The 25331-nt window shown below is 41.5% G+C and overlaps 1 protein-coding gene, 2 long non-coding RNA genes and 1 other non-coding gene across 4 annotated transcripts; 2 read left to right on the top strand and 2 right to left on the bottom strand.

Moving 5' to 3' along the window:
- The first annotated feature begins 11231 nt into the window (after window positions 1-11231).
- On the top strand, window positions 11232-20518 carry LOC135559679 (uncharacterized). Its single transcript, XR_010458520.1, has 2 exons — window positions 11232-12071; window positions 19445-20518. It is a non-coding gene; the product is annotated as an uncharacterized LOC135559679 (long non-coding RNA).
- Window positions 13313-14199, top strand: LOC115141737 (dual specificity protein phosphatase 14). The gene is made up of 2 exons (XM_029680893.2): window positions 13313-13402; window positions 13506-14199. The coding sequence occupies exon 2, from the start codon at window positions 13537-13539 to the stop codon at window positions 14047-14049; it is 513 nt and encodes a 170-aa protein (XP_029536753.1). The 5' UTR covers window positions 13313-13402; window positions 13506-13536; the 3' UTR covers window positions 14050-14199.
- LOC115141738 (uncharacterized) lies at window positions 14182-15617 on the bottom strand. Its single transcript, XR_010458519.1, has 3 exons — window positions 15314-15617; window positions 15023-15203; window positions 14182-14909 (listed from the first exon to the last, which is right to left on the bottom strand). It is a non-coding gene; the product is annotated as an uncharacterized LOC115141738 (long non-coding RNA).
- trnag-ucc (transfer RNA glycine (anticodon UCC)) lies at window positions 17634-17705 on the bottom strand. Its single transcript has one exon. It is a non-coding gene; the product is annotated as a tRNA-Gly (tRNA).
- Window positions 20519-25331: the final 4813 nt, after the last annotated feature.

Genomic DNA, 25331 nt, shown 5'->3' with positions numbered 1-25331 from the left:
TGATTTGACCTCGTTTTTTTCCGAGTTCCCAGTTGTCTTGAAAGCAGCAAGTGAGACAAAATACATAGTCCTGTGTAAATCTGTATTAGGCTATACATCTTTATTACACTATAATAACCATATTACTGCATCTCTTAACCATCTTATGAATAACAGGATAAAAAAACAATTAATGTTCCTGAATAAATTATTTAAAAAATAAGTTTTTCAGGGCTGCCAACTTTTGAAGAAAGCTTGGATTGAGATTTGCTTTGTGAATTTCATTGCCCCTTGGCACAACCCCTATACTGGGGGTCCTCCCCCAGGAAGATTTTACTGTTTTAAAGCAAATTTCCTGCAAATCAATGTATTTTGAGGCCTATAACCATAGTGTACTATTAGGTGTATTCAGGATGCTTTGAACATTAAATGAGCACTCAAAATTATGCTCATATTTTTTTCCACATATTGTTTTAGGTGGTTTGACACATTATTCAGACAGTAATGAAATGGGATAGGGAGACAAGCAAATGCTAGAAACAGTGGGAAGGTTGGAAGCAGGGACTGATCTCTGTTCTCAGGTGGAAAGTTATATGAGACACATACCTGGGAGTGTTACCTCTACAACAAGGCTCTGCACAGGAACTGTAAATATGAATGGTTGATGGCAGTGGGGAACCAAATCATAGATTGCAGTCTGCTTGTCCATAGACTGCTTTCAAGGTCAGGACACAAACATTTTATACTTTGTCATTGGGTAAACTCTCTCTTTAAAATAGGAGTGGAAGAAAACCCTGCTCGCTCTCCAGGAGGGTTGGCCACCCCAGATCTATGTTTCCCAAGTGCTGGGTGTTTGATAATGTTCTTGTTGTAACAATTCATTTCTCAAGATCACACAGCCTTCCAGAAAAGTCTAATGAATATCAATGTTCAGGTGGTTTATGTCTACTAGTTGAAGATCCTTGCCATCATCTTACTCTACATAGACAAAATAGTATGCGTTTATGAGTTGTGAGTCCCCCTACCATCTCTGTCTAGCATGTGCACAATACTAAAATGTAAAAAATTACATTTGATACCTGGAGCATTTAATATACTGTGTTTATTTGTATGATTTATTCAAAACTGTCCATAAATGGCTGCAAAAATGCTTAGCCTCATATAATTAATATTCAAAGACACAAGTATGCATCAGATTTCAAATATGAAATTACTCTGGCAAAATTGTGAAGAAGTGGAATAATAAAATAATTGTAGGGAATAACAGTAGTGTTCTTGCTGAGAATCACAGCAATTACTCTATATTTTAACCCATTGTTAAGAATTTGAATTGTTCCACTGATCAGATTAAATAAAGTAAATAGCTAATAAAATCTACTGAGTCAAATATTACATCAATCTGCCCCTACACTCTACCCAAATTGTTTTGTGTGTATTGTACCCCATTCTAGAATCAAATGTACAATGTTGGGTTCACAATCTATTTGACAAAAATATTTTCATAGTGACACATAGGTCTCCCTACCCAATTCCCCTACTAAAACATATTGTAGGTCTGTCTGCTGCCTTTTCGTTGTCACAGCATAAATGTCAATCACCAAACGAGGGGACTAATGGAAGTGCGGATTATATCGATTTTAGTACATGCTGTCAAAAGGCTGCATTATGTCTGCAATATGGACGGGAGTAACCGCAACCTAATATTGTTAACAACATTGTACATAAAACAACGCTACCGTACTGCTCTTTTTATAGTTTTATAAACTCCGTGGAGAACGATCTCTCCATTCAGCTCCACTCTAATCCCGAGTGGCGTTTCTTTAAACGCGCATCCAAGCCCCTTGGATCCTTTATATAAACTAGAACAATCATATGCTTAAATGTGCCGCGGCTCACAGTGCTGTGGCAACACAATGATAGAGATTCCTGATCGTGATGTTAAATTGCAGGCGCAGATGCTCCGATTTCAAAACGATTTGGAGCACAGTTGAAAAGTTAACGCGCGGACTACACACAGACTAATAAATGCAGTATTTTGAAATGCGTGAGATATAAAACGTGTGCCATGAGAGCGCGGAAAGAGGGTCAAATGCGTGTCTCACGGCCAATGCGTGGGAGTTGGCAGCTCTGGTTGCGTTCCAAATACGTAAAATACATCCTCCTCCACTACCCTCACCCTTGGGGGAATCCCAGCGGCCACCTTTGCCGTCGTTGGTCCAAACAATTAGCCAAGCAAGGGAAGTTGGCAAGTAAGCCCCTCAGCCCTCGTTTGTGATCGAGTGTACAATTCTGTTCACTCTGGGGTCTGAAAGCCCCATAATTCAATTTGCAATGATTGTACATTGGCTAAGAAAAGTCAGCCAAAACTTAAAACCAAAATCAATATGGAGAGAAGTCAACATACAAGTGTAAGTAAAAACAAATGTAGACACGTTAGAAATTGGGCAACTACCATAGTTCCATGATGACTAATAACAGGCAAGGGCGGTCCATTTAATTGAATTAATTCCACCCTTGCTCTGCAAGTGTCATCTCATGATATGTCATTGTTACATTCCCCAGTTTCTGTGTCATGGTTTGTTAGGTGTGTGTTTCAGGATGGCTTCCTGATATCCCCCAAGCAGCTGATTGGTCGACTCCATGGCTAATCATTGCTGAGAGAGGATTGCTGAGAGAGGAGGTTGATGGCTGGGGGTCATTATGTTGGTTGTTGCTAACAGAGATGGTTATGTTCTGTGGTTGTTGCTGAGAGAGCTGATTTGATGTTCTGTCTTGGTTGTGGCTCAGAGACAGGTTTTTGTTAAGTATTTTTGTAGTTGCTGATTTGAGGTATGTGTGTGCTAATAGAACTGTGTTTTTGTAGCTGCTGATTTGAGGTATGTGTGTGCTAATAGAACTGTGTTTTTGTAGCTGCTGATTTGAGGTATGTGTGTGCTAATAGAACTGTGTTTTTGTAGCTGCTGATTTGAGGTATGTGTGTGCTAATAGAACTGTGTTTTTGTAGTTGCTGATTTGAGGTATGTGTGTGCTAATAGAACTGTGTTTTTGTAGCTGCTGATTTGAGGTATGTGTGTGCTAATAGAACTGTGTTTTTGTAGCTGCTGATTTGAGGTATGTGTGTGCTAATAGAACTGTGTTTTTGTAGCTGCTGATTTGAGGTATGTGTGTGCTAATAGAACTGTGTTTTTGTAGCTGCTGATTTGAGGTATGTGTGTGCTAATAGAACTGTGTTTTTGTAGCTGCTGATTTGAGGTATGTGTGTGCTAATAGAACTGTGTTTTTGTAGCTGCTGATTTGAGGTATGTGTGTGCTAATAGAACTGTGTTTTTGTAGCTGCTGATTTGAGGTATGTGTGTGCTAATAGAACTGTGTTTTTGTAGCTGCTGATTTGAGGTATGTGTGAACTGTGTTTTTGTAGCTAATAGAACTGAACTGTTTTTGTAGCTGCTGATTTGAGGTATGTGTGTGCTAATTTGAGAACTGTGTTTTTGTAGCTGCTGATTTGAGGTATGTGTGTGCTAATAGAACTGTGTTTTTGTAGCTGCTGATTTGAGGTATGTGTGTGCTAATAGAACTGTGTTTTTGTAGCTGCTGATTTGAGGTATGTGTGTGCTAATAGAACTGTGTTTTTGTAGCTGCTGATTTGAGGTATGTGTGTGCTAATAGAACTGTGTTTTTGTAGCTGCTGATTTGAGGTATGTGTGTGCTAATAGAACTGAACTGTGTTTTGTGTAGCTGTGTTTTTGTAGCTGATTTGAGGTATGTGTGCTAATAGAACTGTGTTTTTGTAGCTGCTGATTTGAGGTATGTGTGTGCTAATAGAACTGTGTTTTTGTAGCTGCTGATTTGAGGTATGTGTGTGCTAATAGAACTGTGTTTTTGTAGCTGCTGATTTGAGGTATGTGTGTGCTAATAGAACTGTGTTTTTGTAGCTGCTGATTTGAGGTATGTGTGTGCTAATAGAACTGTGTTTTTGTAGCTGCTGATTTGAGGTATGTGTGTGCTAATAGAACTGTGTTTTTGTAGCTGCTGATTTGAGGTATGTGTGTGCTAATAGAACTGTGTTTTTGTAGCTGCTGATTTGAATAGAACTGTGTTTTTGTGCTAATAGAACTGTGTTTTTGTAGCTGCTGATTTGAGGTATGTGTGTGCTAATAGAACTGTGTTTTTGTAGCTGCTGATTTGAGGTATGTGTGTGCTAATAGAACTGTGTTTTTGTAGCTGCTGATTTGAGGTATGTGTGTGCTAATAGAACTGTGTTTTTGTAGCTGCTGATTTGAGGTATGTGTGTGCTAATAGAACTGTGTTTTTGTAGCTGCTGATTTGAGGTATGTGTGTGCTAATAGAACTGTGTTTTTGTAGCTGCTGATTTGAGGTATGTGTGTGCTAATAGAACTGTGTTTTTGTAGCTGCTGATTTGAGGTATGTGTGTGCTAATAGAACTGTGTTTTTGTAGCTGCTGATTTGAGGTATGTGTGTGCTAATAGAACTGTGTTTTTGTAGCTGCTGATTTGAGGTATGTGTGTGCTAATAGAACTGTGTTTTTGTAGCTGCTGATTTGAATAGAACTGTGTTTTTGTATGTGTTTGTGCTAATAGAACTGTGTTTTTGTAGCTGCTGATTTGAGGTATGTGTGTGCTAATAGAACTGTGTTTTTGTAGCTGCTGATTTGAGGTATGTGTGTGCTAATAGAACTGTGTTTTTGTAGCTGCTGATTTGAGGTATGTGTGTGAACTAATAGAACTGTGTTTTTGTAGCTGCTGATTTGAGGTATGTGTGTGCTAATAGAACTGTGTTTTTGTAGCTGCTGATTTGAGGTATGTGTGTGCTAATAGAACTGTGTTTTTGTAGCTGCTGATTTGAGGTATGTGTGTGCTAATAGAACTGTGTTTTTGTAGCTGCTGATTTGAGGTATGTGTGTGCTAATAGAACTGTGTTTTTGTAGCTGCTGATTTGAGGTATGTGAACTGTGCTAATAGAACTGTGTTTTTGTAGCTGCTGATTTGAGGTATGTGTGTAATAGAACTGTGTTTTTGTAGCTGCTGATTTGAGAACTGTGTTTTTGTAGCTGCTGATTTGAGGTATGTGTGTGCTAATGAACTGTGTTTTTGTAGCTGCTGATTTGAGGTATGTGTGTGCTAATAGAACTGTGTTTTTGTAGCTGCTGATTTGAGGTATGTGTGTGCTAATAGAACTGTGTTTTTGTAGCTGCTGATTTGAGGTATGTGTGTTTTTGCTAATAGAACTGTGTTTTTGTAGCTGCTGATTTGAGGTATGTGTGTGCTAATAGAACTGTGTTTTTGTAGCTGCTGATTTGAGGTATGTGTGTGCTAATAGAACTGTGTTTTTGTAGCTGCTGATTTGAGGTATGTGTGTGCTAATAGAACTGTGTTTTTGTAGCTGCTGATTTGAGGTATGTGTGTGCTAATAGAACTGTGTTTTTGTAGCTGCTGATTTGAGGTATGTGTGTGCTAATAGAACTGTGTTTTTGTAGCTGCTGATTTGAGGTATGTGTGTGCTAATAGAACTGTGTTTTTGTAGCTGCTGATTTGAGGTATGTGTGTGCTAATAGAACTGTGTTTTTGTAGCTGCTGATTTGAGGTATGTGTGTGCTAATAGAACTGTGTTTTTGTAGCTGCTGATTTGAGGTATGTGTGTGCTAATAGAACTGTGTTTTTGTAGCTGCTGATTTGAGGTATGTGTGTGCTAATAGAACTGTGTTTTTGTAGCTGCTGATTTGAGGTATGTGTTTTGTGTTTTTGTAGCTGCTGATTTGAGGTATGTGTGTGCTAATAGAACTGTGTTTTTGTAGCTGCTGATTTGAGGTATGTGTGTGCTAATAGAACTGTGTTTTTGTAGCTGCTGATTTGAGGTATGTGTGTGCTAATAGAACTGTGTTTTTGTAGCTGCTGATTTGAGGTATGTGTGCTAATAGAACTGTGTTTTTGTAGCTGCTGATTTGAGGTATGTGTGTGCTAATAGAACTGTGTTTTTAGCTGTAGAGGTATGTGTGTGCTAATAGAACTGTGTTTTTGTAGCTGCTGATTTGAGGTATGTGTGTGCTAATAGAACTGTGTTTTTGTAGCTGCTGATTTGAGGTATGTGTGTGCTAATAGAACTGTGTTTTTGTAGCTGCTGATTTGAGGTATGTGTGTGCTAATAGAACTGTGTTTTTGTAGCTGCTGATTTGAGGTATGTGTGTGCTAATAGAACTGTGTTTTTGTAGCTGCTGATTTGAGGTATGTGTGTGCTAATAGAACTGTGTTTTTGTAGCTGCTGATTTGAGGTATGTGTGTGCTAATAGAACTGTGTTTTTGTAGCTGCTGATTTGAGGTATGTGTGTGCTAATAGAACTGTGTTTTTGTAGCTGCTGATTTGAGGTATGTGTGTGCTAATAGAACTGTGTTTTTGTAGCTGCTGATTTGAGGTATGTGTGTGCTAATAGAACTGTGTTTTTGTAGCTGCTGATTTGAGGTATGTGTGTGCTAATAGAACTGTGTTTTTGTAGCTGCTGATTTGAGGTTTGAATAGAACTGTGTTTTTGTAGCTATGTATGTGTGCTAATAGAACTGTGTTTTTGTAGCTGCTGATTTGAGGTATGTGTGTGCTAATAGAACTGTGTTTTTGTAGCTGCTGATTTGAGGTATGTGTGTGCTAATAGAACTGTGTTTTTGTAGCTGCTGATTTGAGGTATGTGTGTGCTAATAGAACTGTGTTTTTGTAGCTGCTGATTTGAGGTATGTGTGTGCTAATAGAACTGTGTTTTTGTAGCTGCTGATTTGAGGTATGTGTGTGCTAATAGAACTGTGTTTTTGTAGCTGCTGATTTGAGGTATGTGTGTGCTAATAGAACTGTGTTTTTGTAGCTGCTGATTTGAGGTATGTGTGTGCTAATAGAACTGTGTTTTTAGCTGCTGCTAATAGAACTGTGTTTTTGTAGCTGCTGATTTGAGGTATGTGTGTGCTAATAGAACTGTGTTTTTGTAGCTGCTGATTTGAGGTATGTGTGTGCTAATAGAACTGTGTTTTTGTAGCTGCTGATTTGAGGTATGTGTGTGCTAATAGAACTGTGTTTTTGTAGCTGCTGATTTGAGGTATGTGTGTGCTAATAGAACTGTGTTTTTGTAGCTGCTGATTTGATGGTATGTGTGTTTTTGCTAATAGAACTGTGTTTTTGTAGCTGCTGATTTGAGGTATGTGTGTGCTAATAGAACTGTGTTTTTGTAGCTGCTGATTTGAGGTATGTGTGTGCTAATAGAACTGTGTTTTTGTAGCTGCTGATTTGAGGTATGTGTGTGCTAATAGAACTGTGTTTTTGTAGCTGCTGATTTGAGGTATGTGTGTGCTAATAGAACTGTGTTTTTGTAGCTGCTGATTTGAGGTATGTGTGTGCTAATAGAACTGTGTTTTTGTAGCTGCTGATTTGAGGTATGTGTGTGCTAATAGAACTGTGTTTTTGTAGCTGCTGATTTGAGGTATGTGTGTGCTAATAGAACTGTGTTTTTGTAGCTGCTGATTTGAGGTATGTGTGTGCTAATAGAACTGTGTTTTTGTAGCTGCTGATTTGAGGTATGTGTGTGCTAATAGAACTGTGTTTTTGTAGCTGCTGATTTGAGGTATACTGTGTTTTTGTAGCTGCTGATTTGAGGTAGTGTGTGCTAATAGAACTGTGTTTTTGTAGCTGCTGATTTGAGGTATGTGTGTGCTAATAGAACTGTGTTTTTGTAGCTGCTGATTTGAGGTATGTGTGTGCTAATAGAACTGTGTTTTTGTAGCTGCTGATTTGAGGTATGTGTGTGCTAATAGAACTGTGTTTTTGTAGCTGCTGATTTGAGGTATGTGTGTGCTAATAGAACTGTGTTTTTGTAGCTGCTGATTTGAGGTATGTGTGTGCTAATAGAACTGTGTTTTTGTAGCTGCTGATTTGAGGTATGTGTGTGCTAATAGAACTGTGTTTTTGTAGCTGCTGATTTGAGGTATGTGTGTGCTAATAGAACTGTGTTTTTGTAGCTGCTGATTTGAGGTATGTGTGTGCTAATAGAACTGTGTTTTTGTAGCTGCTGATTTGAGGTATGTGTGTGCTAATAGAACTGTGTTTTTGTAGCTGCTGATTTGAGGTATGTGTGTAATAGAACTGTGTTTTTGTAGCTGCTGATTTGAAATGTGTTTTTGTAGCTGCTGAACTGTGTTTTTGTAGCTGTGTTTTTGTAGCTGGGATTTGAGGTATGTGTGTGCTAATAGAACTGATTTGAGGTATGTGTGTGCTAATAGAACTGTGTTTTTGTAGCTGCTGATTTGAGGTATGTGTGTGCTAATAGAACTGTGTTTTTGTAGCTGCTGATTTGAGGTATGTGTGTGCTAATAGAACTGTGTTTTTGTAGCTGCTGATTTGAGGTATGTGTGTGCTAATAGAACTGTGTTTTTGTAGCTGCTGATTTGAGGTATGTGTGTGCTAATAGAACTGTGTTTTTGTAGCTGCTGATTTGAGGTATGTGTGTGCTAATAGAACTGTGTTTTTGTAGCTGCTGATTTGAGGTATGTGTGTGCTAATAGAACTGTGTTTTTGTAGCTGCTGATTTGAGGTATGTGTGTGCTAATAGAACTGTGTTTTTGTAGCTGCTGATTTGAGGTATGTGTGTGCTAATAGAACTGTGTTTTTGTAGCTGCTGATTTGAGGTATGTGTGTGCTAATAGAACTGTGTTTTTGTAGCTGCTGATTTGAGGTATGTGTGTGCTAATAGAACTGTGTTTTTGTAGCTGCTGATTTGAGGTATGTGTGTGCTAATAGAACTGTGTTTTTGTAGCTGCTGATTTGAGGTATGTGTGTGCTAATAGAACTGTGTTTTTGTAGCTTGCTGATTTGAGGTATGTGTGTGCTAATAGAACTGTGTTTTTGTAGCTGCTGATTTGAGGTATGTGTGTGCTAATAGAACTGTGTTTTTGTAGCTGCTGATTTGAGGTATGTGTGTGCTAATAGAACTGTGTTTTTGTAGCTGCTGATTTGAGGTATGTGTGTGCTAATAGAACTGTGTTTTTGTAGCTGCTGATTTGAGGTATGTGTGTGCTAATAGAACTGTGTTTTTGTAGCTGCTGATTTGAGGTATGTGTGTGCTAATAGAACTGTGTTTTTGTAGCTGCTGATTTGAGGTATGTGTGTGCTAATAGAACTGTGTTTTTGTAGCTGCTGATTTGAGGTATGTGTGTGCTAATAGAACTGTGTTTTTGTAGCTGCTGATTTGAGGTATGTGTGTGCTAATAGAACTGTGTTTTTGTAGCTGCTGATTTGAGGTATGTGTGTGCTAATAGAACTGTGTTTTTGTAGCTGCTGATTTGAGGTATGTGTGTGCTAATAGAACTGTGTTTTTGTAGCTGCTGATTTGAGGTATGTGTGTGCTAATAGAACTGTGTTTTTGTAGCTGCTGATTTGAGGTATGTGTGTGCTAATAGAACTGTGTTTTTGTAGCTGCTGATTTGAGGTATGTGTGTGCTAATAGAACTGTGTTTTTGTAGCTGCTGATTTGAGGTATGTGTGTGCTAATGTGTGTTTTTGTAGCTGCTGATTTGAGGTATGTGTGTGCTAATAGAACTGTGTTTTTGTAGCTGCTGATTTGAGGTATGTGTGTGCTAATAGAACTGTGTTTTTGTAGCTGCTGATTTGAGGTATGTGTGTGCTAATAGAACTGTGTTTTTGTAGCTGCTGATTTGAGGTATGTGTGTGCTAATAGAACTGTGTTTTTGTAGCTGCTGATTTGAGGTATGTGTGTGCTAATAGAACTGTGTTTTTGTAGCTGCTGATTTGAGGTATGTGTGTGCTAATAGAACTGTGTTTTTGTAGCTGCTGATTTGAGGTATGTGTGTGCTAATAGAACTGTGTTTTTGCTAGCTGCTAGCTGCTGATTTGAGGTATGTGTGTGCTAATAGAACTGTGTTTTTGTAGCTGCTGATTTGAGGTATGTGTGTGCTAATAGAACTGTGTTTTTGTAGCTGCTGATTTGAGGTATGTGTGTGCTAATAGAACTGTGTTTTTGTAGCTGCTGATTTGAGGTATGTGTGTGCTAATAGAACTGTGTTTTTGTAGCTGCTGATTTGAGGTATGTGTGTGCTAATAGAACTGTGTTTTTGTAGCTGCTGATTTGAGGTATGTGTGTGCTAATAGAACTGTGTTTTTGTAGCTGCTGATTTGAGGTATGTGTGTGCTAATAGAACTGTGTTTTTGTAGCTGCTGATTTGAGGTATGTGTGTGCTAATAGAACTGTGTTTTTGTAGCTGCTGATTTGAGGTATGTGTGTGCTAATAGAACTGTGTTTTTGTAGCTGCTGATTTGAGGTATGTGTGTGCTAATAGAACTGTGTTTTTGTAGCTGCTGATTTGAGGTATGTGAACTGTGTTTTTGTAGCTAATAGAACTGTGTTTTTGTTTGCTGATTTGAGGTATGTGTGCTAATAGAACTTTTTTTGAGCTGCTGATTTGAGGTATGTGTGTGCTAATAGAACTGTGTTTTTGTAGCTGCTGATTTGAGGTATGTGTGTGCTAATAGAACTGTGTTTTTGTAGCTGCTGATTTGAGGTATGTGTGTGCTAATAGAACTGTGTTTTTGTAGCTGCTGATTTGAGGTATGTGTGTGCTAATAGAACTGTGTTTTTGTAGCTGCTGATTTGAGGTATGTGTGTGCTAATAGAACTGTGTTTTTGTAGCTGCTGATTTGAGGTATGTGTGTGCTAATAGAACTGTGTTTTTGTAGCTGCTGATTTGAGGTATGTGTGTGCTAATAGAACTGTGTTTTTGTAGCTGCTGATTTGAGGTATGTGTGTGCTAATAGAACTGTGTTTTATGTTTTTATGTAACTGTGTTTTTGAGCTGCTGATTTGAGGTATGTGTGTGCTAATAGAACTGTGTTTTTGTAGCTGCTGATTTGAGGTATGTGTGTGCTAATAGAACTGTGTTTTTGTAGCTGCTGATTTGTAGCTGCTGATTTGAGGTATGTGTGTGCTAATAGAACTGTGTTTTTGTAGCTGCTGATTTGAGGTATGTGTGTGCTAATAGAACTGTGTTTTTGTAGTTGCTGATTTGAGGTATGTGTGTGCTAATAGAACTGTGTTTTTGTATTTGAGGTATGTGTGTGCTAATAGAACTGCTGATTTGAGGTATGTGTGTGCTAATAGAACTGTGTTTTTGTAGCTGCTGATTTGAGGTATGTGTGTGCTAATAGAACTGTGTTTTTGTAGCTGCTGATTTGAGGTATGTGTGTGCTAATAGAACTGTGTTTTTGATTTTTGAAATTGTTTAATTGCATTTGGATAATTCTGTTTCATTTGTTCCCAGGGGGGAAGGGGAAGGCACCTAGGGAGTGCTTAGGCAAGAGGCCTGCGGGCATACATATACCCGTGGTATATTCACTGTCTAGCCACACTAGGTAAGACCTGGGCGGACCACCCCCTGTATTTTGGTTAGGGCACCAGGTGGTGCTAAATTAGGTAAGTAGTGGGTATGCAGGTAAGGTAGGAGAGGGGGCTTTGAGATTTACTTTCTATGCTTTGGTTCCGTCCAGCCCCTTTTCCCCATATTACCGTGTGACGGCATAAATTCCTTGTAAACATTTATGCTGGTACCACTCTCTCTGCCTTTGTCCTCCTTACTCACACCTACAGTCCCATACCTCTTTCACTTCATGGAGGGTTGAGTTGTAGCAGTCATTAGAAGTTTCCACTTAATATGAGGGCTGAGGGTGTCTTTTACATGTTATGAATGCAGCCCAAGAAACAATCAAAATGGGTCTGTGTTCAGTATGTTTTTATGTTCTGGAACGTTCAATTGAACAGAAACTGCTGTACAGAACAACCAGTTGAAAAACGGGGAGGGGTTGTGGGCATGTAAACATTGGGCGTCATCCATTTTGTCAAAGTTGATGGTCACCGGCTGCATTTCAAACACTTAAAAGGCACACCCTCAGCCCTCAAATTAAGTGGACACTTCTGATGACGTTGGACAAGTTTACACTTGCAGGGCGAGGGAGGAGGGAATGAATTTTAAATGGACCGCCCTTGCCCGGAAATTCATCATTCCACGAATGTGTTTTCAGCTACCAGTAACTGGGTGGGTTCTTTATATGCGCTACAGTCAATTATGATTGCATGTCTACTTATATGAACTATATAATTATTAATATACACTTACTGTATGATAGCTAGCAAATTATTTAGCAAACTAACGTTAGCCCGCCTAGCTGGAACCTCTGAAGAATACAAATATTTTATTTCTACTATTTCCAAAAGCTAACCAAACAAAAACATTACTTTTACGAGACATGTTTTTGCATTAGTAGCACAATTACTAACTTATTTACATGTTGCAAACTTCCCTGCTTGGCTAATAATTTGGACCGACGACAAATATGGCCGCGGGATTCCCCCCAAGGGCATAAGGCGAGGGTAAGTGAACAAAGATGTGTCTTATGAGTTTGAAACGCAGCCGCCACCGTGTTTTGCATTCTGGGGATAAAAATTGTCCAACTTGCACCTAACTGTCTACTGCATAAACTTTATAACAATCGTGATCAAAGGTCAAAGTTTTGACTGCTAGTTTCAGCGGTTGCTCTTCACCAACATTGGTTAAGAACTTGTATGGAAGAATTTCATGGTAAGGTCGACACCGGTTGTAATTCAGCGCTTTGACACTTTTGTTGTTGATTTTGATCATCCTGCAGCCATCTCCTGCATTGTAAGAGGTTCTATTGTCAACTAATCATTAGGGTGTTTTGTTTGACCCACACGAACATGACCAAAGACATGACTGAAACATTTATAACTGATTTATGTGTACAGTGGGTATACAGTACACACAAGTGTTGAGGCTCTCTCACTAATTGATTGTACACTGTGTACACACATGATATTATATTATGATTTCAGTTTGTGAGTGTATGATATGGGGGTTAGATACATATTTCTACATTATAAAAACCTATTATAATAAAACGTTAACACAGCCATGTTGATCTGAGCCTTGCTGTTGGAAAACCACATTAGTGTCTGACTTTTTGGCTGTCAGATGCAACTCCCCTCTACTTTCGTCTACAGTCGGTTGCTTTGGCCTTACCACTCAAACGCGACCATAGGCTGTGGAATGCTGTCAGCATGTCCGCTGCCCCTTTAAATACGTCATTCATTGCTTCAAGCCACACGGGAGGAAACGTACATCAAAGTGCTCAAGAACGTAGAAGAACATTTTCGGATAACGAGTCGTTCAGTATAAACCGTTCCGCAACGTAGCAAACGTTCAAGCTAATTGAATGTACCTCAATGACAATCCAGTCACATGACGGAACGTGGATCAATACGTCAAATCTATGCGTCAGGAAAAACAGAAAATAAAAATACACCGTAAGTTTAAGGTTAATCGACATTGGTTTCGGCTCTTCTTTTCTGGTAAGTCTCTAAGGCAAATCGCAATTAAGTAAAGATATTCACATGTTTGTGCTGACTTACAGACTGCTTCTTTTTACAATTTAATCGTGTTTCTCTGTTGTAGTGAGACAGACAGCTGTCAATGTCCGTTCCCCATGTCATTCTCCCAGATCACCCAGTCTTTGTATCTGGGTGGTGTGGACACAGTCGTCAAGCCCATCGGTCTCTACAGTAGGAACATAACACTGATTGTCAACGCCACTGCAGAGCACCCCTGTCCTCAGTATGAGGGGGTGGAGTGTTTCCAGGTACCCGTACTGGACCAGCCTCACGCCCCCCTGGCCTGCTACTTCGATGCTGTTGCAGAACGTATCCATAACAACCACTCAGGGAGTACGCTGGTCCACTGCACTGCAGGCCGGAGCCGTTCTCCTACCCTGATCATGGCTTACCTGATGCGGTATGAGGGGGTATCACTGCGCCAGGCCCATGAGTGGGTCCTGAAGTACAGACCTCATATCCGACCCAATGCTGGTTTCTGGAGGCAGCTGATGGAGTATGAGAGGAGGCTCTATGGGAAGAATACTGTGAGGATGGCTGCTACCTCCTGTGGTGTGCTGCCTGAGGCTCTGGATGGACAGGAGGCTATTTACTGTGTGAATGGGTGATGGTATGTGTCCCAAATGGCACCCTATTCCTGATGTAGTGCATTACTTTTGACGAGCCTAAACTGAAGAGTGCTATTTGGGATTTGTCATAGATGTATATGAGAAAATAAAACCAATAGCTATAAAAAAAAATATTTAAAAATCTGATGTTTATTTATAAATTATTTACATTTAGTAATGTATGTATTCATCCTAGCTTGGTATGGTCTTCTAAATGGAGCTGTATCATCTCTGCAATGAACAGGCCAGAGGAGGAACTGTCTAAAGTATTGGGAACTTCTCTTGGTCTGGATGTCATCAAGGATCTGCTGCAGCTCCTCATCCTCAAACTGCCCCTCCAGACTTTAGACAGAACAAACAGACAACTACTGTCACTAAATGTATATATAATAAACATTTACGCCAGATTTCATGGTCAAGAGCCGACTGCTACCCAAATAGATACAAGGTTTAGAGTCTGGGTTAGAGGACTGAGTATGGTGATATGTGAGGAGGCAGTAACAACAGGTCCTACCTAGGGATGAGGAGCTACCTAGCTACTTCTGGACACATGTTGGCCAAACTGGCCAGCTCAAATTTATGCAGCTTCTTACATTTACATTTAAGTCATTTAGCAGACGCTCTTATCCAGAGCGACTTACAAATTGGTGCTTTCACCTTATGACATCCAGTGGAACAGCCACTTTACAATAGTGCATCTAGGTCTTTTAAGGGGGGGTGGGGGGTGAGAAGGATTACTTTATCCTATCCTAGGTATTCCTTAAAGAGGTGGGGTTTCAGGTGTCTCCGGAAGGTGGTGATTGACTCCGCTGTCCTGGCGCCGTGAGGGAGTTTGTTCCACCATTGGGGGCCAGAGCAAGCTATACGATACAGGGCAATAATTTCAGTCATCACGAAAAGTTACCACCATATTGTATTTTATACGGTATTGACATTGGTTTTTGGTTGTGATAGTGACAACCGCTACACTGACCTGCGGACACTGGCTATAGTTTCTCTGTTTTTGAATCGGCTGAAACGTGCAGTATAATTCAGACTTTTCATGAAGACCTCCGATAGCTCGTGTTCGTCCTCTGCACTCTCGTTCTGCTGCTTGCGATGCTCCAGAAGCATCTGCACCTCGGAGTTTAGAAGTGTCTCCGCGTTCTCGAACTCTATGAAGAACACAGGTGTGTTTTAACGTGGTTAATATAGTTAGCTAGCTAAATACCTCCAGTGAATCGTTATATTCAATCTAGTTATCGTAAATAAGCGGGATACGAACCTTTGGGGGAAAGTAACTGAGAAGCGTCCTCCTCAATATCTCTTGACAGTTGAACCGCCTCTGGACGCCATGCTGCTTGTCACAATGAATTAATTAACCTTCCTAGCTAACGTTACAGTAAAATAAAAAGCCACAAAGCTGATATCCAGTTGCTTGCTCTGAACCAAATGGTGCCTATATCGGCGCCTAATAATTGTTCTGGCATTATAAAAACATTAGCAAGGCGAAACTCCAAATTATTCAAGGAAAGAAGCTACTACCTAACAAAAAATAAAAATCAGCGTCTCGTAGCAACACAAAGTACTTCCGGGTCACGGTATTTCGAATTTTAAAAGTCCCCCACGTAATAGTAGAAAAGTGTCAATAACCAGTATTTATTCGATATATGAAAAATAATTTTCTAAACGTTAAGCATTAAATGTGGGTAAAAAAAAAACTGATCTGGGGAGGGGTACCAAAAAATGTCTTCAGCATTGAAGGTCCCCAAGAACACAGTGGCCTCTAATATTCTTAAATAGAAGAAGTTTGGAATCACCAAGACTCTTCCTAGAGCTGGCCGCCTGGCCAAACTGAGCAATCGGGGGAGAAGGGCCTTGGTCAGGGAGGTGACCAAGAACCCAATGGTCACTCTGACAGAGCTCCAGAGTTCCTCTGTGGAGATGGGAGAACCTTCCAGAAGGATAACCATCTCATCATCAGATCCTTGATGAAAACCTGCTCCAGAGCGCTCAGGACCTCAGACTGGGGGTGAAGGTTGACCTTCCAACAGGACAAAGACCCTAAGCACACAGCCGAGACAACACAGGAGTGGCTTTGGGACAAGTTTATGAATGTCCTTGAGTGGCCCAGCCAGAGCCTGGACTTGAACCAGATCGAACATCTCTGGAGAGACCTGAAAATAGCTTAAAGTTAAGCCTACTCTATCATCAGGGCTACTTAACAGGGACCAACTCTGTTTTATCTACTCTCATACCGTTTGTTGATCACACATTCCCTACTGACGCTCTCATATGGTCAGCAATACCAGACAGGGCAAAGAAGCTGGGAAAAAATATAGCTGTATTTTGACATGCATATACCAGATTTGCATTGACGATGCAACCTATGGATTATCGAATAAAATTAGGAATTTTCATGCGAGACAGGAGTAAGGATTTTGGGTTTCATTTAGATTGGGACGATAGGAAAATAGCCTAGGATATATAAAAGGCTACGTGAGTCAATAGATCGCAAGGCCGGTTCGCTCATTAAGCGGCATATTGAAGAGTGCTGCATTTTCTGTGCTAAACTGACCAGACGCACCTCCAACAACAAATAATTCTCCCTAAAAACCATGACAATTTCTCTCAACCAGTGGCATATAGCTTTTTAGGTGAGCGCTGATGCCGCCCTGTGATAAGCAATGCCCACTTTGTCAAATGCATGGGCCTCAAATATTTCGCTTGTACATTCTCAGCGCGCATCTGCAGGGTGCTGTTGCAGATGCTTCACCAATTCCGTTCAAAAAATCGTCTAACATAAATCATGTAGCAGACATAGTATATGGTAGAAAGTGTTCGTGGGCTTCTCTGTAGCCTACAGGTTGGATATAAAATGTATGACAATGTCATGAAGACACGTTTTTACATCAAGCAGGTTTCTCCGATTAAATACCCTAACCTTTTAATAGCGCCCAATCAAATAAAACATTCGCTGATATGTTAACAAACAACATATCCTAAAAACAGGACAGATCCATGTAAAATACAAAATATTTGTCGTGGTTTCAAGTTTGTATCCGTCGATCATAGCGAAAAATAAAATAATTTTGCATTTCCCTCTGTGTAAACACATTTGAAATAGATTCAGGATAACTCCTGATAAAGTTAGGTAGCTGATATTCAGAAGTTTAAATAGCCAAATTGATTAGTCACAGGAATCTGGACAACTAAAGGCAATGCAACAGCCTGTTTTACAAACGGTGGGCTTAACACATGGATGGACATTCATACAGTTCCATTGTAGGCGGACACTGTAGGCTGCACCCCAGTCATCAAGGGCCGAAGTCTTTTGGACGTATTTTTTTGTCGGGTCAGGACCGGCCGTCTTTTTTTGGTAAAGTAGTAATTATCTTTATTTAGATCCCCCCCATGTAGTTATATATTTTTTTTTAACATAATGCACTTCATAATGCACTATGCAAAGCTGCGAGAAAGTCGTCGGGTGTCGCCAGGTGGTTGACGATTAAATTCTTTGTTTGGAGAAAAAAAACGTAGAAAATTGTTTGTATATAGCCAAAATGCTTTTTCAAAAATGCAGGCTCAGACAGTACAAAATCATTTGCGTTGGCCGGGAATCGAACCCGGGTCAACTGCTTGGAAGGCAGCTATGCTCACCACTATACCACCAACGCTGACATGACTTAAAATAAACATGACTAACTTTAAAGTAACAATTTGAATGTTTTCTGTAATTACCTGATAAAAGTGTAGTTTCGTTTTTTTTATTTGGCCAGACATATATAATTATACATATAATTAGCTAAAAATAGGTAACGGTTAAATAATACAGATGTGCTAATGTTGCTTGTTTTAAGGTGTCGTAATCAAATTACATTATTTTGCTAATCCAGCTAACTGAGCTTGTCCCTGCTAAACCAGTTATGTAACGGTTTGGTTTTGGTTCGCAAGAACTTCCAATTGAGGTCGATAGCTTGCAAAGAGACGGAGAGAGCTTCCATATCTAACTAGCTAGCTTACATTACCTGAACAAATATTATCTAACAGTTTTGTTTCTCATTTCTAGTGGTATTACAATGCATTCGTAAAGTATTCAGACCCCTTAAATTTTCCACATTTTGTTACGTTACAGCCTTATTCTAAAATGGATTACACACAATACCATGAAGCGAAAAAATAACAGAAATACCTTATTTACATAAGTATTCAGACACTTCGCAACTAGACTCGAAATTGAGCCCAGGTGCATCCTGTTTCCATTGATCCATGAGATGTTTCTACAATTTGGAGTCCACCTGTAGTAAATTCAATTGATTGGACATGATTTGGAAAGGCACACACCTGTCTATATAAGGTCCTACAGTTGACAGTGCATGTCAGAGGAAAAGCCAAGCCATGAAGTTGATGCAAGATGAACCACCAAGATGCTTCCAAACTGAGCAATCGGGGGAGAACGGCCTTGGTCAGAGAGGTGAAAAAAATCAGATGGTCACTGACAGACCTCCAGTTCCTCTGGAGATGGGAGAAACTTCCAGAAGGACAATTATCTCTGCAGCACTCCACCAATCTGGCCTTTATGGTAGAGTGGCCAGACGGAAACCATTCAGTAAAAGGCACATGACAGCCCGCTTGGAGTTTTCCAAAAGGCACCTAAAGGACTCTCAGACCATGAGAAACATTATTCTCTGGGCTGATGAAACCAAGATTGAACTCTATGGCCTGAATGCCAAGCGTCACCATAGGAGGAAACCCTATGGTGAGGCATGGTGGTGGTGGTGGCAGCATGCTGTGGGGATGTTTTTCGTGGAAGGGACAAGGAGAGGGAAAGATGAATGGAGCAAAGTACAGAGAGGTTGTTGATTAAAAATCTCATCCAGAGCGCTCAGGACCTCAGACTGGGGTGAAGGTTCACAACAACCCTAAGCACACAGCCAAGACAACGCAGGAGTGGCTTTGGGACACGTCTCTGAATGTCCTTGAGTGGCCCAGCCAGAGCCTGGACTTGAATCCGATCAAACATCTCTGGAGAGACCTGAAAACAGTTGTGCAGCAACATTCCCCATCCAACCTGACTGAGCTTGAGAGGATCTGCAGAGAAGAATGGGAGAAACTCCCCAAATACAGGTGTGCCAAGTTGTTGTGTCCTACCCAAGAAGACTCAAGGCTGTAATCGCTGCCAAAGGTGCTTCAACAAAGTACTGAGTAAAGGGTCTGAATACTTATGTGAATGTGATATTTCTGTTTTTTTTTAATACATTTGCAGAAACATTTCTAAAAACCAGTTTTTGCTTTGTCGTTATGGGGTAGTGCATGCAGATTGATGAAGGAAAAATACTATTTGATTCGTACTAGTGATATCCTTGACCTGCTCTGTGTTGGTGTATTGATGGGCTCTCTCTCTCTTTCATTTCAGAATGGGAGTGTTGAGACGCGAGGATGTGCTGACAACGTTTCCGTCATACTGGTGTCTGTTAGCTTCTGAACAACAGACACCCAATCTGGCCCCTCATTGCGTGCCTCTGAGTGATATGTCCACCGTGGCTCCAGACCTTAAAACATGCCCAGATCCCACCACTCCCAGCAACACTGCCCACAACAGATGAACATCAGACATGTTGGTCAACCGTTCATTTTAAACAAGATGTTGTAATCTCTAACTCCATGCGTAGGGTAATACTGTTCACAGCAATGCAATTGCTAATTGCTTGTGTTGCATACTTGCGTAGTGTGTAAATAAGGCCTAATGCTCTGTAGTGCCCTGTACTGCTTATCCCGATGACTCCTGATTTAAATGGCCGTTGTTTTCTATCTAATACATTGTCTTTTCTAATTCGTGCACATGGTTTTTTGCCTTAAATGTGTATTTTTCTTTGGGGTACTTTTAATAAAGTAGTTCAGAACAGAATTTCAGAGATTGTCCCAAAAATTCAACACATGTATAATCCAATCGGAAGCTGGTCTACATTTAACGGACTCCTAACTTCCTCCCTGTTCCTGCCACCCTGGATAATAAAGGGTCCCTTCCCTCTGTCCCAAGTCTCCTACAAGTTCATATCATAAACATACATTAGGATTTGCTTTATTGTATCTGATTAGGAATTTAAGAAGGAATCCTGTTTGACACATTGCATGATGCCCCTCTTTATCCCAGACAAAATTCCCCTCATGGACAAAGTAAATTATATCAACTTGTAGGACACCTGGGATACACTTGGGAACCGCATCTCTAGCAATAGCCTATTTTTCTCCCATGGTAACGAAAGAGTTTGGCCATTAGATGGTGCTATCAAACCGTTTCTCAACCTCACTCATGATGACGGCCTGCAACGGGCAAGACAGACTTATGCTATCAAAAAGAGCTACACATTTTCAGTTTGTCTTTTTATGTATGCCTCAGCAGATTTACGCTATACAAAAATATAAATGCAACATGTAAAGTGTTGGTCCAATGTTTCATGAGCTGAAATAAATGATCCCAGAAATGTTCTATATGCACAAAATGCTTATTTCTTAAAAATGTTGTGCACACATTTGTTTACAGCCCTGTTAGTGAGCATTTCTCCTTTGCCAAGATATTCCATCCACCATATCAAGAAGTTGATTAAACAGCATGATCATTACACAAGTGAACCTTGTGCTGGGAACAATAAAAGGCCACTCTAAAATGTTTACTTTTGTCACACAACACAATGCCACAGAAGAGGGAGTGTGCAATTGGCATGCTGACTGCAGGAATGCCCACCAGAGAATTGAATGTTCATTTCTCTACCATAAGCCGCCTCCAATGTTGGTTGGACATATTTGGCGGTATGTCCAAACGACCTCACAACCGCGGACCACGTGTATGGCATTGTGTGGGTGAGCGGTTTGCTGATGTCAACGTGAACAAAGTGCCCCATGGTTGCGGTGGGGTTATGTTATGGACAGCCATAAGCTACGGACAATGAACACAATTGCATTTTAGCGATGGCAATTTGAATGCACAGAGGTACGGTGACGAGATCCTGAGGCACATTGTCATAACATTCATCCGCCTCTGTCACGTCGTGTTTCAGCATGACAATGCACGGCTCCATGCCGCAAGGATCTGTACACAATTCCTGGAAGCTGAAAATGTCCCAGTTCTTCTGGCCTGCATACTCACCAGACATGCCAACTATTGAGCATGTTTGGGAGGCTCTGGATTGATGTGTATGACAGCGTGTCCAATCCACTCTCCATGTGCACCTTCCTCACCCTTGCCGTCCACATCTCTTCTAACGGAGGATCAAAAATAAAGGGTTAAGCGACAGGGAAACAATGTTCAGATCCAGGGGGTAAACAAGTCAGCAGTCAGGTAACCTCTTGCCATTTCCCAGTTGCATTATAGGCCTATAGCCTGTTCATAAATGGCATGTCATATTGATATAGAAAACAGGGCTGAGTATTTCGGGAACATGTGTAGGTATGTAGACAGTCTATGGTGTGTACCCTGACATAACGGTCAGTGCTATCTGGGATCCTTGGGACGTCCCTACTCTAACCTTAACTAATACCATAACCCTTAGCTTAACCATTTTAGATGTCAACTTCAATGAGGTACTGTAGGGACGTCCCAAGATAGCACAGACCCCAACAGAACAGTTGTTTTCCCGTTGTCTGTGTTCCTCCTGAAGCCGTGATGTGTTTATGGAAGAGTCTGAATGTTCCAATAGCTTGCCTCAGGCTGTTGATTTAAATCACCATATCATTCTTCAGATAACTCTGCTCTTAAATCACCACCAGCCAGCCAGCCTGACTGAGAGCTGCATCTGTTAGAGCAGGCTGAAGTCTCTCTGTGTGTCTGTTTGTCTCTCTCTATATCTCTCTCTCTCTCTCTCTCTATATATATATATATATATATATATATACATACTATATATTGTACATCTGTGTTTCTCTCAACCCCCCCGTCCCCCCCACTCAATTAAATTCAAGGGCTTTATTGGAATGGGAAACATATGTTTACATTGCCAAAGTAAGTGAAATAGATAATAAACCAAAGTGAAATAAACAATACAAAATTAACAGTAAACATTACACAAAAGTCCCAAAAGAATAAAGACATTTCAAATGTATTATTATGTCTATATACAGTGTTGTAACGATGTGCAAATAGTTAAACTAAAAATGGGACAATAAATAAACATAAATATGGGTTGTATTTACAATGGTGTTTGTTCTTCACTGGTTGCCCTTTTCTTGTTGCAACAGGTCACAAATCTTGCTGCTGTGATGTCACACTGTGGTATTTCACCCAGTAGATGTGGGAGTTTATCAAATTGAATTTGTTTTCAAATTCTTTGTTGGTCTGTGTAATCTGAGGAAATATGTGTCTGTAATATGGTCATACATTTGGGAGGTTATGAAATGCAGCTCAGTTTCCACCTCATTTTGTGGGCATAACCTGTCTTCTCTTGAGAGCCAGATCTGCCTACGGCGGCTTTTCTCAATAGCAAAGCTATACTCACTGAGTCTGTACATAGTCAAAGCTTTCCTTAAGTTTGAGTCAGTCACAGTGGTCAGGTATTCTGCCTGGTAGTAATAGTATGCTGGTAAATAGCCTGGTTGTAATAGTATGCTGGTACATAGTTTGGTAGTAATAGTATGTGGGTACATAGTCTGGTAGTAATAGTATGCTGGTACATAGCCTGGTAGTAATATTATGCTGGTACATAGCCTGGTAGTAATAGTATGCTGGTACATAGCCTGGTAGTAATAGAACGATGCTCCTGTAGAGGAGAACGATGGGAGGATGAGTGGAGGGCAGGAGGGAGGTAGGGAGGGAGATGAGGAGATGATCGAGGGAGGGAGTGGAGGGCTGGAGGAAAGGAGTGAAGAGAGGGAGAGAGTATTTATTTCCTTCCCTATTCCCCCCTCCGTCTCTATCACCTTCTTTCCAGATCCTTCTGTACATTTTAAATGAGTTGGTAGTTGGAATGGTTCATTTAATGTATTAGCTCACTGTCGTCCTCCCCTACACCCGGAAGACACATTTCAGTTGAATGCATTCAGTTTACAACTGACTAGGTATCCCCCTTTCCCTTTCCCTCTCATTAAGCTGGTGTTTGTAAGTGGGTGTGTGTTTGTGTTCATGCGTGTTTATGCATGCGTCTGATTGAAGGGGGATGGTTGCTTTTGTCACCAGCTGACAGGACAGTGGCAGTGTTTCATACATATTTCACACTGCAGTCCTACCAACAGGACAGGCCATTCACTGCCTACTGTCCTCCAATCACACACACTGCCCACTGTCCTCCAAACACACACACACTGCCCACTGTGCTCTAAACACACACACACTGCCCACTGTCCTCCAAACACACACTGTCCTCCAAACACACACACTGCCCACTGTCCTCCAAACACACACACTGCCCACTGTCCTCCAAACACACACTGTCCTCCAAACACACACTGTCCTCCAAACACACACACTGCCCACTGTCCTCCAAACACACACACTGCCCACTGTCCTCCAAACACACACACTGCCCACTGTCCTCCAAACACACACACACTGCCCACTGTGCTCTAAACACACACACACTGCCCACTGTCCTCCAAACACACACTGTCCTCCAAACACACACACTGCCCACTGTCCTCCAAACACACACACTGCCCACTGTCCTCCAAACACACACACTGCCCACTGTCCTCCAAACACACACACTGCCCACTGTCCTCCAAACACACACACTGCTCACTGTCCTCCAAACACACACACTGCCCACTGTCCTCCAAACACACACACTGCCCACTGTCCTCCAAACACACACACTGCCCACTGTCCTCCAAACACACACACTGCTCACTGTCCTCCAAACACACACACTGCTCACTGTCCTCCAAACACACACACTGCAAACTGTCCTCCAAACACACACACTGCCCACTGTCCTCCAAACACACACACTGCCCACTGTCCTCCAAACACACACACTGCCCACTGTCCTCCAAACACACACACTGCCCACTGTCCTCCAAACACACACACTGCCCACTGTCCTCCAAACACACACACTGCCCACTGTCCTCCAAACACACACACTGCTCACTGTCCTCCAAACACACACACTGCAAACTGTCCTCCAAACACACACACTGCCCACTGTCCTCCAAACACACACACTGCACACTGTTTCCAAACACACACACTGCCCACTGTCCTCCAAACACACACACTGCCCACTGTCCTCCAAACACACACACTGCTCACTGTCCTCCAAACACACACACTGCAAACTGTCCTCCAAACACACACACTGCCCACTGTCCTCCAAACACACACACTGCTCACTGTCCTCCAAACACACACACTGCCCACTGTCCTCCAAACACACACTGTCCTCCAAACACACACACTGCCCACTGTCCTCCAAACACACACACTGCCCACTGTCCTCCAAACACACACTGTCCTCCAAACACACACTGTCCTCCAAACACACACACTGCCCACTGTCCTCCAAACACACACACTGCCCACTGTCCTCCAAACACACACACTGCCCACTGTCCTCCAAACACACACACACTGCCCACTGTGCTCTAAACACACACACACTGCCCACTGTCCTCCAAACACACACTGTCCTCCAAACACACACTGTCCTCCAAACACACACACTGCCCACTGTCCTCCAAACACACACACTGCCCACTGTCCTCCAAACACACACACTGCCCACTGTCCTCCAAACACACACACTGCCCACTGTCCTCCAAACACACACACTGCCCACTGTCCTCCAAACACACACACTGCTCACTGTCCTCCAAACACACACACTGCCCACTGTCCTCCAAACACACACACTGCCCACTGTCCTCCAAACACACACACTGCCCACTGTCCTCCAAACACACACACTGCTCACTGTCCTCCAAACACACACACTGCTCACTGTCCTCCAAACACACACACTGCAAACTGTCCTCCAAACACACACACTGCCCACTGTCCTCCAAACACACACACTGCCCACTGTCCTCCAAACACACACACTGCCCACTGTCCTCCAAACACACACACTGCCCACTGTCCTCCAAACACACACACTGCCCACTGTCCTCCAAACACACACACTGCTCACTGTCCTCCAAACACACACAGTGCCCACTGTCCTCCAAACACACACACTGCCCACTGTCCTCCAAACACACACACTGCTCACTGTCCTCCAAACACACACACTGCAAACTGTCCTCCAAACACACACACTGCCCACTGTCCTCCAAACACACACACTGCACACTGTTTCCAAACACACACACTG

This window comes from Oncorhynchus nerka, linkage group LG14 (assembly GCF_034236695.1).
Source record: "Oncorhynchus nerka isolate Pitt River linkage group LG14, Oner_Uvic_2.0, whole genome shotgun sequence".
NCBI lineage: Eukaryota > Metazoa > Chordata > Actinopteri > Salmoniformes > Salmonidae > Oncorhynchus > Oncorhynchus nerka.
This window is presented reverse-complemented; position numbering and strand designations above follow the sequence as displayed.

What these genes read in the sequence shown, in the direction of transcription:
- LOC115141737 (XM_029680893.2), top strand. Translation starts at nt 13,537, where the DNA reads ATGTCATTCTCCCAGATCACCCAGTCTTTGTATCTGGGTGGTGTGGAC.